Below are 15111 nucleotides of genomic sequence, written 5' to 3'. Positions count from 1 at the left end.
TTGACCTTTAAGTGCAGTGGGAAGTTCTAGTGCTAACTGTTTTGAATAAAAAGCATCTTTAAAGTTCTGAAATTCCAGCGTTAGTTTTCAGAGGTGAGATGAAACATCTGTGTGCGAACATACCTGATAGGTGTGCCAGTCCTCTGAGCAGGACAGTGAGCTCCAAAAGACACAGCCTGTATATATTTAACCAAAATATGACAGGAAAGGGAAAATAATCCTTCTTGAGCTTATTGTTTTTTTTTTTTGTTGTTGTTTGTTGTTGTTGACACAGGCACTAACCCCCTTTTAATGTGGATGTTGTAGTCTTAAAAGGTTAGAGGGACAGCTGAAGAGTGCAGAGGAAAAGCAAACATTCAGAAAAAACTGCCCAGTTTAGTAAGGGATGCCTAACCCTCTTTTAGTCAGCATATATCCAGACATTGGGGCGACTGTGGCTCATTAGATAGAGTTGGTCATCTTGCAATCAGAAGGATGCTGGTTCAGTATCAAGCAGTCACACGTCTATGTGTCAAATTTGCTCCAATTGCTTCATCAGAGGCGTGTAAGTGGATATGGATATGGACGTTATAGTGCTTTGGTTAGTCATTGCAATAGCAGGAACACAGTCTAAAATTAATTCCAGGATGAATAATCTACACCTTGAATGCTTGTTTTCATTGTAGAACTTTCAAAATGCACAGGAACTTTGCTGGCAGGGTTTGCTGTGCTTCATGTTTCTGATTGGTTGAGTTTTGTTTTTGTTTTTTTTTAAATCAAGGCGCTTTTTGGCTGCAGGGTCTGACCTCAAGAACTTGGAAGCTTTCCAGAAACTGGAAAGCAGGAACCAGGGTCTAAATTTAAGCCATGTTTACACAACAACAATTTTGTGTAAATACTATATGTATATATAGTTATCTGGTCTATAGATAACATATACAGACTAGCTTCTGAACAAATTTGTCATGTAAACATGGCCTAAATTTAGACCCTGGTCCCTGCTTTCCAGTACCTCAAAAGCTTCCAAGTTCCTGGGGAAAGTCCCTGCAATGAATGACATATAGATAGACAGAGAATAGATATATATTTCATTAAAATATAATCATGGCTATAGAAACATCTTCAACAACATTCATGCACAGTCATCCTCCTGAGTGCACATACAAACAGATCTTTGGTGAAACCAAATACACCCAGAGCAACCTGAGATAACAGTGTTATCTATCACACACACATAACCTCACAGAGCCCCCCTCCTTTTGTTTTTTACTGCTGTGACAGTGTTTGCAGACCAACAGTCAGTGTGAACCCTTCAAAACCATAAAGATAGGTCAACATGTATGTGCCACAGAGAAATATAACATTTAATGTAAGAAAACTGTACAATGATGATAAATAATAAACAATATATGTAAAAGAATGGGTACAGCAGCTTATAAATAACGTATAAACAAAAAAATTCATAGATTCATGAATTAATACAGAGTGTAGGGGTAGGAGGTGTTACATTATCAGTTACAGTTTAAAGCACAACACAGACTCCATTAGTGTGTGTTTGTTCATTGTTTGTGGCAAAACTTCTCCTCGAAATGTCTTTTTTACTTCTTCTCCATGTTTTAGCTGCATGTCCAAATTCCTTTTTGTCCTCATGCTGTACTGTTGAATAAGGAATAGAAAAAACATTAATTTAAGCAGCATTTTATTGTTAGTCTTGTAGATAAATAACAAAAAAAAAATTAAAAATGTATGATTTGTGCAGATTAAATCTAAAATAAGTGATCTACTGAAGTGCTGTGCCGACATGGAGTGGCTTTAATCTGGGAGAAGGTCAGGTGGGTCGGGCTGGTTTTAGGGCTGGAAGGGCCGGTGTACTGTGGCATTTAACAAGGTGTGCTGGCTAGGAAGGACAAAACTCTGTCTGTCTGCCTATCTATCTCTTTCTGCCCTGTCTGCAGTCATATTACAGGCCACGTGCTGGATGTTAAAGCACAGGTGAAGATGACACAGGCAAGCTAGCAGTACCAGATATGTAACATATAACACAACATAAAGTGTGTAAACCGCCATCCAAGTTCATGAATCAAATCAAATTACGTGTATGGCACTGCAGACTACATAGCAGTTTTTAGGTACACATTTTAGATCTTTGCAAATAATGGATCTAAATGTGAAACTTTGCCTCTGCCGCATCTGCAGCTCCTCAACCAGTTTGCTACTGACTGAGTGAGACAGAGCCATCACCACTAACACGCACAACCGTGAGAGTGGAAAGGTCGGATTCAGTCAGTGTTGAAGTTAAAAAGAGTGCAGCATAGAGATATTCTAAATAAAAGCTGCTCAGAAAAAAACATTATTAAACTTACCTGACTTACAAATCATTGGATTTTTTTATTATGAGGGGCAAACTTTTAAAAATACACACTTATGTAACTGTAAAGCCCGTCATTATAATAAGTGACAGATATGGTAGATTAAAATAATGAAATATTTAAATTCTGGAATAAATATGTAGGTTTTTATTACATATTTTATAGTTGAAACTGGCTTTCTTACATTTTTAAAGCTTGATTTTTGTGTCGGTGCAGCACCAGTATTGAGAGTAGCAGACAAAGGCCAGGGCTACCTGATGTCCTACTGTGTACAGACAATTGTACATGATAAAATGAGCATAGGTTATTTAATCCAGAATTACACATCTTCAGTAAAGCCATGAAATTCCAGGGCTGAAAATGAGTCCCACCACGGCCCTGCTGTACCTTTATGACGACTCAAAGGACCAGGAAGGTCAATTTTTCATCCTGTTATACCAAATGTGACCACTAGATGGCACCATTTAAATGGAAACGGCCTCATACAAGACGCTACACCTCTCCTACACATGCACACAGGTTTATTTGGGATCTTTAAATATTTAAACCAATGTTCAGGTTAAATTCGGATGCACCAAAAAAAAAAAAAAAACAGGTGCAGCTGTAGACTTGACTTTAGGTTGCCTTGAGAGTGATGTGAGCTTCCTTCTAATGGAGCTGGATCCATTTTTGGCAAATCATTATGCTGGAAGATGAACTGACATATTGATATTAATAGACTGGTTGTGAAAAGTCTTTAACAGTTTGAAATGACATAAAAAAACGATTCTTTAAGAAAAAGTTTGAAGTATCATCTCCATCTTGAAGCTTAAATTCCACTTGTCTTTTGCATTTTTTACAACTCAACAGAAAAAATGTACAACTTAATGTGATAGACAGTATGCAGAAGTGTTTTCTTTCCTCTTCTGCAAGTTCAGTAGCATGGAAATGTAAAAATCTTGTTGCAGTTGGAGAGTTCTGCAACTTGCCCCGCTATTGTGATTGTTGAGAGGGTGGCAGGATTTTATGTGCTTCAACTTCGAAAGCCAGAATGATCTTAAAAATCATCCTGGATTAGCAAAAAGTGCAACAGAAGTGAAGTTGAGCAATGTTAAGGTTTCTCTTTAGGATTTAAGAGGAGCTTGAACTGCATCTAGAGTGGATTGCCTGTGGTTAAAGCTAGTAAGCTGAGCTAAATAGCCCAATATTCCCTACAGAAGGCAGCAGAAACAGTTAAAAGAGAGTCTTTTTCTGAGGTCAACTGCACTTGTTCATTTGTGTGTCTTCCATTATTCTCATGCATGCACTTACAGTAGCTCATGTGTATCCGATGTACAGTAAAACCAGACCTGTACTCCTAAAATCTGACCTTCAAAGTTCTGTGTCTTCAATGGCCTCTGGTTCGTCTAACGTTTCCAAACGTCTCTTGCAGGCATCCAGAAGTTTCTTCCTTGGACCAAGCGGGATGTGAATGCTGGTGAGGTCCTGATCCGAACAAAGCAGCAGAGCCTCCAGGTCTATCTTCTCTCTCCTGAAGATCTGCATAAACTCGCTGAGGCTTTGAGAGGCCAGGAACGTCTCCAGAGGACTGTTCTCTGGCTCAAAGTCCTCATCCAGCCCAACCTCAGTGTCCTCCCACGGCAGCTCCTGGAGGTTCCTCTCCTGAAGGCTCAGAGCGCTGCCAATACTGTCCTCATCAAAGCTAGGCGAGCGTCGAGGGAGATGTCCCCGTAGGCGGACATTTGGCGCCCGTCCCACAGGTTCACTTCCTGCTACGCTCCCTTCACCTCCAAGTCCAAACATGCCTCCGGTCATATAGTTCCTCCTGAACACCATGGTGCCGAGCCCCGGCCGGGTGAACAGAGAGTCACGTCCAGAGTCAGCGCTGATCTCTGAATAAGCAGCGTCATACAGACCAGGGTCGCTCAAAGCACGTGAAACAGTGTCCGCGTCATCATCGTTATCCCGAGAGAACATGTCCCGGATGTTCAGACGTGACCGCTCCTTTGGGTTGGTGTACGTGCCCTGTTTGAGGAACATGACGTCATTGCTGAGCTGCAGGCCGGACAGCGAGCGCACACTTTTCCTGCCGTCCTCGTAGATCTTGAACGTCCCATCGACCTGCTTCTTCTTCTCCAGCTTCTTCTGGATCTTAGCCTTCCCCTTGGACGTGGAGTGAAGAGTGGCCTGAGAGGAGAGGAGGGCATAATAATCACCATGAGGACATTTTTTAGAAAGCACTACATAAATAAACTCATTCACATTGGCTATTAAATTGTCCTCTTGGACGTCCCTGAGGGTATGTAAAATATGAAAAGTGACCCCTAGGGCAGTGGTTCTCAATGTGGGGGTTTGAACTCTCTCAGGAGTCGCAAGATATATTTTTATGAAAATATGTACATTTGATTACTTAAATGTAAAATAAAACATGGTGGTTTGGTGAGATCTGTGCTGAAATCAAAGTAATCTGTGAAAAGTAAGTCTGCACACAGGCCTGCCCCTGACAATGGGCCGTCCCCAGCTCTGATTTATTGATGACATCAGTGTATTTGTGAGGAATTAGTAGCATTGGTGTTAGCATCCTGGCTAACCATTTCCTCATTTAACCCCTTTTCCCACTCAATTTTACTGTTATTATTGGCTACTTTTAATTAATTTTGCACAATTTGCACCCATTTTTGGCTCTTTTTGCCACTTTACACAAATTTAATCAAATTTTAACCCATTTAAATTACTCATCCTAACAAATTCATGACACTTTCAACACATTTTTGCAAGTTTGATTCCAGTTCTGCCACTTTTTAATCCCATTTTGTCATCTTTTCTGCCAATTTCCTCCATTTTTAAGGCATTTTTGCCACTTCTAAATTAATTGTCGTCAATTTTAACCAAATTTTTTTATTTGTTGTGCCCATTTTTACCAATTTCTTCCACTTTTTGACTAAGTCTCAACCCATTTTTACCAGTTTACACAAAATATTCCCTTTCTTTAAATCCCATTTCACCACCTTTTAAACACATTTTGCTACTTTTATGCCAATATTGACACTGTTTACCACTTTTATTACTTTTTAAGTCAATTTTTGACACTTTGGCCCATTTTTGCCACTTTCCCCTAATTTTCTGGCACTTTTATCTAAATCTTAACCCATTTCTGCTACTTTTAAAATCCAATTTTACCACCTTTTCCTCTTTGCCATTTTAACCATTTTTAATTCTGTTTTTAAGAAGTGAGTAGCATTTTTAAGATGGCTTTGTACTACTGCATTAATAGATATAAAGACATTTGTTGCTTGGACAAGAGTGGGTATTATTCAGGTAAAAATAAAATATGGCTATCCCAGATTAACTTGACAGTGGACCAGGATTTTGCTGACCTCCATGGACCTGCAGTTTGGCTGGGCCCCAAAAAGCTCCCCCTTTTACCTCCCCTTACAGACTGCCTTGACTGCAGATGACTGTTCTTGATTACCCATGGCTGTGTTCAACCGACTTCAGGTACAGTAGGGGGTCTCTGGTCTCTGGCACCTTTATTTTGGGGCTGAAAAGTTTGAGAAGCCCTGCTCTAAGGTGCCTTTCCGCAAAAAAATGCAATAATATGCCGTCAAGGATGCCCTTCCAGTGGACAAAACACAGTAAAAGGCAGCCAATATTTTAAATCAAGTAGCAAATATGTTAATTTTGGATGTAAATTTCAGAAAATACACTGAAAGAATACTTTACAGCAAAAGCCAAGAGTTTATGCCTACATTTCAATGCGAAGAAAATTAAAGAGCACTTACATTTAAGTATGGTAGTTAAAACCTTGTCAATTGTATAAAATTACATACATTCTGTTATTTTAATAATTTATAGCTTCTTAAGTACCCAGAGCTTTAAATAACTTAAGATCTTCAGACATTGTCCCAAGGCAGCTGCAAGAAAAAGAGCAAAAGAGTGGTCCCTTCAAATTTAAAGGTTAGTTTAACTAGATATGATTTATTGGGGCCTGGGCATTGACCTCAGAGTGAGAACCCTACTGAAACTGTGGATGTTCTCAGATATCTTATCATTTTGGCCCTTCTCGTCTTGTTTTGGGGGCTTTAACACACCTAGAGAGTCCTCCAAACTTTCTGGAACATTGTCCCCCAGTGGTATTTTTATCTGAAACTAGAATTGTGCAGGTCCGTTGCATAGTGGCCCCATAGTGGTCCCCAACCTGAGACAGGGGATTGGGTAAGAGCGACATGCATGAAAATCAGTACACGTTTTATGATAAGACGGAAAAAAAAGTCTCTCGGGACTATTCTCTAAAATGTACAGGAAACGGACTGCAAAAATCTTTTTGGTTCATTTTTGGTCAAGTTTTGGTGTACTGGCTGATTGGCAGGTTGCATATTGCAGCCCCCAATATTTTGGGACAGAAGAAGACACTCTACAAATTGCAAAATCCTTCTGAAACATTGCAAATTCTGCAGGGCAGTCTTTGAACTATTTACTCGCAATTTTTGTCTATTAAAACCAAAATATCACCCAACGACTTATACTTTTGCACTGCGACATGTAACACTATTGTCTGACTTTTACCTGTATCAGTGAGAAATTCTGGTATGGTGACACCCCTACCTGTGAGTACGGCATGTTGGAGGTGACCGTGTTGAACTTGCGGCTCAGTGTGCTGCCACTAGTGTAGCTGGAGAAGCTGATAGCATCCAGGTTGTCCAAAGCTGCAGACTCCTTCATAAACCTCCTCTCCATCCGTTCTCGGTGCTTCTTCTGCATCTTGGCGCACTCCTTGATCCGGCGCTCTGCCGCTCGAAACGCCCGGTCCTTTAGTTTGCCCACCAGCTTTGGGTTTAGCGTGATCTGCTTAGCGGCGATGGAGTCCAGGTATCGAACACAGTCCATGTGCCCCTTGGTGGCAGCCATGTCCAGCGGTGTGTGGTAGTCGTTGTCCAGACACCACACATTGGCACCGAAAGCCACCAGGAAGGAGAGGCAGTTGTGGTGGCCGTTGGCAGCAGCCAGGTGGAGAGGGGTGTTCCCCCAGATGTCACATTTGTCCGGGTCACCTCTGGGAGATGAAGGAGGGGGGAAGACATGACAAATATGATTTCTGTCACCAGTATTCAAGAAATGTACCAGATATCTGTATCTGTACCAGATATATGTTTTTCCTTATTCATTTTCATATATTGCCTGTTTTTCAAGAGTTTTAAATGTTAAAAGTTCTATAAATCAAGCGTTAGTTCAGGTTGCTGCACCCTCTGCCATAATTGAGATCAGCTGATCTCACCCAAGTCCCCATCAGCTGATGGCCATCTGATTTGCTCTAAGCATGCTATTGGCTAATCGCTCTCATGCTGCCTCTTAAACTGCTCTAGCCTAGCTCTCTGCAAGCTGCTCTTGCAACCCTCCTCCACCCCAGCTCCTAATTCATTCTGATTCTGACCTAATCAATGTCACTCTGTTGTCACTGATGCCTGCTTTGCTCTGGTGTTTTTTGCTGCTTCTTTGCTTCTCTTATGCTTTCCCTATCAGCATATGAAGGCCAGGAAAGTGTGCTGTTCCTACTTGATGCTTTCCATGTAGACTTCACACAGCCTATCATCATCTCATGTTCCTCTATGGCCCATTTTTTGATCAGCCATCTCTTGTGCACTCTGATGTTTCTGTAATTCTTCAACAGTCTGTTCTCATAGCAGATTTCTTAAACTCTGACTCATGAGAGTTAAACTTCCGTCATGACTCATAGACTCTGAGGTCATCTGTGGCGTCATGCTGACTGAACCCAGGTTCACTTAGAAACTCAACCTGACCGAGCTGATCCCCTTTCAGACTGAACTGAGGGAGTAAGACGACTCTGCAAATACAACTCAGCTCACCTACTGAGCAATGAAGAAGACCCTCTGTTTTAGTTAGAGATGAACACAGCATGCAATTCCTTGACTTACAGTAGGGAATGTTGTGTTTACTTAAATATTACTCCAAAGAAATAACTGTAAAACAACACATTTAATACTTTGAGACCCTGTGGTGAATGCAGAATGCACAGGAGAACATCTGATTTTAGGTCAAATATCAAAAATTTTAAAACAAGTCTTTGGTTTGTGATATTATAGTGAAATCCCTCAGGCATATTTCAGCTTTAATTTCAAATAAGAGCCATGTTGTGGGGTGGTATTTAAAACTCTAGTGTACACAGCAAAATCATCAGTGTTAATGCAACACCAGATCAGATATGGGAGCATATGCCAGTTGGGTATTTCCCCATATCAACCTTGGTCCTCCAGGCCTGTGCCAAGCCCATGCCCCATCTCTCCAGGTATCCTCCTGACTGACCCCTCAATGATGCATGCATTCACCCCAGGTGTCTGGACCAGCCCACCGGGTCCTGGGCACCCAGTCTGCGATAAGCTGGATCAGGCCCACAGAAGCGCACCAAGTGTCTGATCAGGCAGCCAGCCCTTCCCATTCCACCATCTCTACTGAACATGTCAGCATTCACACAACATCCATGCCATTAAATCTAACACCTGGAAAGTGTTAATATTTCAACTCTCTTTTAGTGTTGAGCATTATTTCACATCATTTACCCATCATTGTATAGCTCAAAGATGACTGAGAATTGGCTTCTGTTTATCGTCAAGTTTTGTTTTCATATTATCTTTATTATTCTTTAGTTTAACTGTTAAAACGGATCTAGCATTTGTTAAAATTAGGCCCTTGGCAGTATTTCCATTCATAGTCACAGAACATGTTGTTGGATTTGCACTATGAAAGTGTGACAGAGTGAGTTTAGTGTCTCTGAGTCAGAGCTGCAGATGCTCGAGTTACTGTTTGACATCTCTCGGTGTGATTCCTCCGTGGTGTTACTACTGAGATACATTTCTGCTCTGTTTGGAACACGATCTGTTCATTTCCTTCAGCTGACATGCAAACAGAGAAGAGCCAAATATAAAAATAAACCTCAGAATACTAAGAGTGATATGTGAATGTCTGCAGAAGTCAGGCTCACTCATACAGGTGCTGACCCTGCTCACTGTTAAAGGTGTCTGCAGAAAAATGGCTGCTGGTGTGAACGATAAATAATGCAGATTCACCTCTGTCATGGTTAATGATTCATCAGGGGCTCGCCCTGTGGGCGGGGAGAAAACAGGAAGAGGCGGGGCTTAAGGCTGGTACAGACATGTACCTCATCCTGTTACAGGAATTGAACTTTGAACCATTTTTCAGTGACAGTCTCCACCTGAAAGATAAAGCTCAGTGTGCGTTTGATTTGTTGTGTGACCTGTCTGGTGCTTGCACAGCAATATGGGTAATGTATGAAAGACTGTGTAAGCAGAGCTGATTGTTTTCTTTAAGGTGCATGGTCTTATTTGTTTTGTTGTTTCACAAAAGCAAAGATAACTCTTGTAAGTTTAACAGAAAACATCCCCATCTAAAACGGTAGATCTCAGCTGGTCCAGCATCAGGAAACACCATCGCCTCAGGGACAATAAATTGCAAACCCATATTTCTGATAGTTTTCAATCATAACAAAATGGTTTTTCTTTGATGAAAAATTAGGTCTAGATTTGACATGGAACAACAGATGTGAAGGAAGATTGACCTAGATACATATCCTTCAAAATAAAAGCCTGTTATAGACTTTTTGGACACCCACTGAAAATGGCTTTGCAACCCACTATTGGGTACCGACCCACCAGTTAAAGACTGAAAATAAAGGGTGTTTTCCCCCAAAACAATACATCTATAAGGGCTGTCAAACAATATTTTTTCAAATCATGATTAATCTCATTATTTCTATGTTTTAAAGCTGTTTTATTTTGTTTTCTATTGTCACAAAGGATTGGGCAAAGTTTTTACATGACTGTTGTAGTAAGTTTTAGAGGGTATTCGGCATGGGTGATATTTTATTGATCAAAAATATTTGATAAAAATCTTGATTTTGAAAATGAAACCTCAAATTTCTCTTGAACTTCCTCTGCCATCAGACCCATCATGCTTTGCGGGCAAACTGGTAGGAAACATTTCATCAGAATGAGAAACACTAGGATTATATGCTCACCAGCTTGCTTTTGTCTTCTTTTATCAGATAAAATAAAAAAACAGAAAAAAATCTCAGCTTTTATTTTCAGGCACTACTGCACAGCCCAGAGGTTGTGGTTTATTTTTCTGGATAAATCGAAGATTTTGCTTGTTTGTCACAGTTTCTTCACCTCACATCCTCTCTATACCTCATCCTCTGGGACCGTTCCAGGAGGATGAGGCTTCATCCATCACTGTGACCTTTCTTGTGTCTGTAGAGTCGCTCCACTGCATCAACTCAATCACATTACTGCTGCATTATAAAGCCGCCACTGGCCGCATGATACACTGCACAGACAGATCAGATTTAACTGCATGAACGCTGCATTTCTATCACCTTTAAACTAAAATCTTCTCTGACATGAACTTAATCTAACAAGAAGATAAAATTCCTCCCAGTAAGTTTTCATTTTGAATATTTGTATGATTGTGAATGAAATGTTTACAGTCAGACGTTGCGACCTCTGAGTAATCGATCTCTGTAAAACTGCCTCTGTTATGTAACATAATCTGATCATAGCTGAACCTACAGGTACTGTCTATTTAATGGATTAACCTGAGCCTCATCTGAGGGATGAAATATAAATGTACACACGGTTTCTTCTGCTCAGGGGGTGAGGGGATGTTTATTACTAATACTGTGTTGGAATATGAGGGGGAGCTGCTGCTGGTGACCTTTTCTTTGTTGTTGAGCTTTTCAGTGTAACATCCTTCATCTGCTGCACTGATTACATCAGGAGTGAATGCATGTGGTACAGTGGTGAATTCATGCTAGTATGAGGAGATATGGTGGCGTAAACATGGCCTGAATAAATATGAATTTACTAGTATTTAATGTAAGTTGACAGCATAATAAAAAATCTTTAACATTCTTGTATAAGAAGCTTTGCATTGAGTTGTGGTACTAATCTACCCTGCATGTACATACTCCACAGTCATTATGTCTGATATTTTGGGAGAATTTGCTGAGGAACTTTCATGGAAATTTAGGGGAAATTGTTTGGATATTTTGGGCAATTTGCTTAGAATTTTTCAAGTAATTTCAGTGGTAATTCATTAAACTTGTATGGCGTGATTTTTTAAAAATTACTTTCTTCAAGGCATTCTGATGGAATTTGGGAAATGTCCTTGGAGAGGGACGAACCTAGAATTTCATGGAAATTTAGAGGGAATTATTTGGACATTTTGGAGAATTTGCTTGGAATTTTTCAACTATTTCCATTTAAATTTTTGGGATAGAGTTTGATTGGAGGTTTTATGGGAATTCAGCAATGACATATTTCGGCATTTTCATGGGAATTTGGGAAATTTTGCTCGGATATTTTGGAGAATTTGCTTGGAATTAGTCAAACAAAGATTTTCATGGAAAATGTTGGGATATGTTGGGATATATTTAAGAGTATTATAGGAGGTTATTTTTTGTCAAATTTGCATTGATTTTCTTTTGCATTTTTATGGGAATTTATGAAAACTGTTTGGGGGATTTTCTTTTATTTTCTGGGTTTTGGTGGAAATTTGGAAAAGAAAATGGAAGGGGGGTCTGATTTGATTTTGGGGGGAGGGTACACTCAGAATTTTCCATGTATACTGATGGAATTTTTTAGGACATGTTTGTGCATTATGGAGTGTTTCATTGGAGTTTTAGGGGGGAATTTGCATTCAAATATTTTTTGACTTTTTATGTGAATTTAGGAAAGGCATTCTGATGGAAATTTAGGAAATATTTTTGTAATTTTTGAGGGTTTTATTCGATTTTTTTGGGAGGGGTTGCTCTAATATTCAAGGACATTTAGGAAATGTATTTACACATATAATCAGGAATTTAAAAATGGGGGGTAGCTCTTGAATTTTTCAAGAAATTTCAAGGACTGTGTTTGGATGGTTGGGGGAGTTTTCTGACATTTTCATAAAAATTCCTACAGTGTATTTGAAATTTTCTTTAGAATTTGCTAAGACATTTTAGGAGTTTTTATTTGAAATTTTGGAGAAATTTGCATGGATTATTGGGGGGGGGGGTGTTATAAGAATAATTAGGCTTTATGAGAAAGGTTAACTGAAACACTGGAGGAAGCTTTGAATAAATTTTAGGGCACTTTTTGTAGGATACTTTAAAAAAAAAAAACAAGATTTTTTCACTGAAATTTTCATACTTTTTAGGGATGAACAATATTGGTTTTTGATATCCAATATGATGACACTTGCACATTTATTTCATTTAATTCTGATGTTTAAATTTAGTTTGGACTTAAAACTCCACCCTTAAATACACAGTTTAAAGTCTGAGGATTAATAAATTTCAGACTTTAAAATGTAAAGAATGACGATGAATAAAGAGACTTCAGCTGATGTCGGTCTGTTTGTCCTAAAACGCCACTGACTTAATCGTACATACGGCCAATATTCACAGCTGAAAGGCAGATTCTTATAGACAAAATATTGGCTGTAAATATCGGCAAAAATTTGTGCATCATACCTATAATTTACTTTTTAAAATAATATCTGCCGGTACCAATATTATGCCAGTAGCTCTGTGCATCTCTTGTCATTACTTTGAAATTTTAGTGAACGTGTGGCTTCTGGAAAGGCTTCTACACGTTTTTAACAGGAGTTATTTGAGTTAGGTTCATTTAAAATAATGTTCAACCCCTCCTCTCAAAGTGTAAACATGGATGATAATTATCTACTTTAATATTGACATCCTTAGTGAAAACAGATCTCAGCTGATGAGCTAGTAGACTTCTGCAAACCACGTGTTTTTATTTTGGCTCTGATTGTCATTGATGGATGACTTTTCTGAGTCTGGATTAAAAGCCTCACCCATTATTTACTCTGGCCCCTTATTCCTGGACTCACCCTCTGCCCACGATGAGCCTCAGAGCCTCCAGGTTGCCGTGGTAAGCGGCCCATAAGGTCGGTGTCATCCCATCCTCATCCGGGGCGTTCAGGTCCTTCCGTGTGGCCTCCTTCAGCACGTCCAGGTAGCCGTCCCGGGCCGCCCGGTGGTACCGGTCGTTCATGGCGGCTGCCTCGGCTCACTCTGAGTTCGGTTCCATGGAGGTTCCAGAGGGTTTGTGCCGATATTTCAGGCAACTTTTTACCCCAGGACGCTGCGTGTCAGACGGCCTGAGGAGGCACGGAGCGGGCTGACTGGCTGGTTGTTAGGAGAGACGAGCACGAGGCGTGCTGGTTGTTAGGGGTGCGTCATTGTAGCTCCGCCCCTTTCGCCACGGGTCATTTAAACCGTGTAAACACAGGACAGGATGGCAAATGATATCAAATAGAATAAAGTAAATAAAATAGAATAAGATTCAATTAGAATAAAAATAAACGTAAAAATAAAACAAATAAAAATTGTGAAATAAACCTAGATACAAAAAATACAATTAAAATACCTAAAATACACCTAGACAATGTGATATTGACTCAAATTAGGTCACATTAAATTAAGAATAAAATTATATTGTAAAAATTTAGTAAAATAAAATCAAATAAATTAAAAACAGAGGATAAGAAATAAATGAAAATAAGATAATTAAAAATAACAGAAGATAGAGTAAAATTAAATCAAATATAAAATAATATATGGAAACATGAAATTAGATAAATAGGGATTAGATAAAATTAATAAAAGTAAAACAAAGAGTAAATAAGGTAAAATAGGGTCAAACAATAAAAAATTATTTTAAAATGAAAATATAAAATAGAATGAAAATAAGGTAGAATGAAACAGAATTTAAAAAATAATTTAAAAACAATAGAATATTAAAATAAAATAGAGTTGAACAAAATGAAGTGAAATTGCTTTTAAAAATTACATAAAATAAACTTTAAGTAAGAAAATACAAATAAAGTAAGATCAAATAAAATGAATTAAATTAAATTTAAGTAGCTCTTATCGAGAAAAAATTAAATTAAATTCAAATCCCATTATTTCAAAGTTTGGGGTGCTGTTTAAAATGTACATAACAGCTGAATGCAATGATTGTCAATTCTCATAAACCCATATTTTATTCACAATAGAAATCTAATGCAGTGCTGCCTGAGGGCTCAAGGATCACAAGCATCCAATATTGAGCTGCAGGTTTGTCTCTTAGGCACAAAGATTTCTCAGGTTCTCTGAATAGTTTGATATCATGGACTGTAGACAGTGAGATATTCATAGTCTTTGCAATTTTACATGAAGGAACATTTTCCTGAAATTGTTCCACAATTTTTAGACATTTTTTCACAGCTTAGAAAAACCTCTGCCCACTTCTACTTCTAAGAGACTCTGCCTCTCTAAAATGCTCCTTTTATACACAGCCTTGATACTGACCTGTTGACAATCAACCTAATTTGTAGAAAAATGCTCCTCCAGCTGTTTTTCCATAATACCGCTTACTTATCAAGCCCTTTGTTGCCCTGCCCCAACATTTTAAAGAAAAGCTGCTGCTATCAAATTCAAAATGAGCATATTTATTTTCATGAAATGGTAAATTGCCTCAGTTTCTTGTGAATAAAATATGGGTTTATGAGATTTGACAATCATTGCATTCTAGTTTTTGTACACAGCGCCCCAGCTTTTTTGGAATTGGGGCTGTACGTGACAAAAGGTTAGTGTTGGGAAAGTTACTGACAAACAGTAAGTAGTTACAACTACTAGTTACTGCTTGAAAAAAGTAAATGAGTTACTGCTTTGTAAAAGTAACTAGTTATCAGTGTTGGGAGTAACGCA

The 15111-nt window shown here is 38.9% G+C and overlaps 1 protein-coding gene across 2 annotated transcripts; it reads right to left on the bottom strand.

Moving 5' to 3' along the window:
• Nucleotides 1–1329: 1329 nt before the first annotated feature.
• Nucleotides 1330–13590, bottom strand: LOC121528429 (Usher syndrome type-1G protein homolog). 2 transcript variants are annotated; one of them, XM_041815894.1, is made up of 4 exons: nt 13251–13590; nt 6933–7380; nt 3697–4514; nt 1330–1635 (listed from the first exon to the last, which is right to left on the bottom strand). In XM_041815894.1, exons 1-3 carry the CDS (start codon nt 13412–13414, stop codon nt 3699–3701), a joined length of 1428 nt encoding a protein of 475 aa, XP_041671828.1. In that variant the 5' UTR covers nt 13415–13590; the 3' UTR covers nt 1330–1635; nt 3697–3698. The 2 variants fall into 2 exon arrangements, with proteins under 2 accessions (XP_041671828.1, XP_041671829.1); XM_041815895.1 differs by having other exon boundaries at nt 1330–1630.
• Nucleotides 13591–15111: the final 1521 nt, after the last annotated feature.

This window comes from Cheilinus undulatus, linkage group 20, assembly GCF_018320785.1.
Source record: "Cheilinus undulatus linkage group 20, ASM1832078v1, whole genome shotgun sequence".
NCBI lineage: Eukaryota > Metazoa > Chordata > Actinopteri > Labriformes > Labridae > Cheilinus > Cheilinus undulatus.
This window is presented reverse-complemented; position numbering and strand designations above follow the sequence as displayed.

Excerpts from the sequence above, each read along its gene's own strand:
- LOC121528429 (XM_041815894.1), bottom strand. The coding sequence starts at position 13,414 with ATGAACGACCGGTACCACCGGGCGGCCCGGGACGGCTACCTGGACGTG. Across the intron at positions 7,381-13,250 it reads AGGCTCATCGTGGGCAGAGG|AGGTGACCCGGACAAATGTG; the intron begins GTGAGTCCAGGA and ends TTCATCTCCCAG. Across the intron at positions 4,515-6,932 it reads CCAACATGCCGTACTCACAG|GCCACTCTTCACTCCACGTC; the intron begins GTAGGGGTGTCA and ends CTCTCCTCTCAG.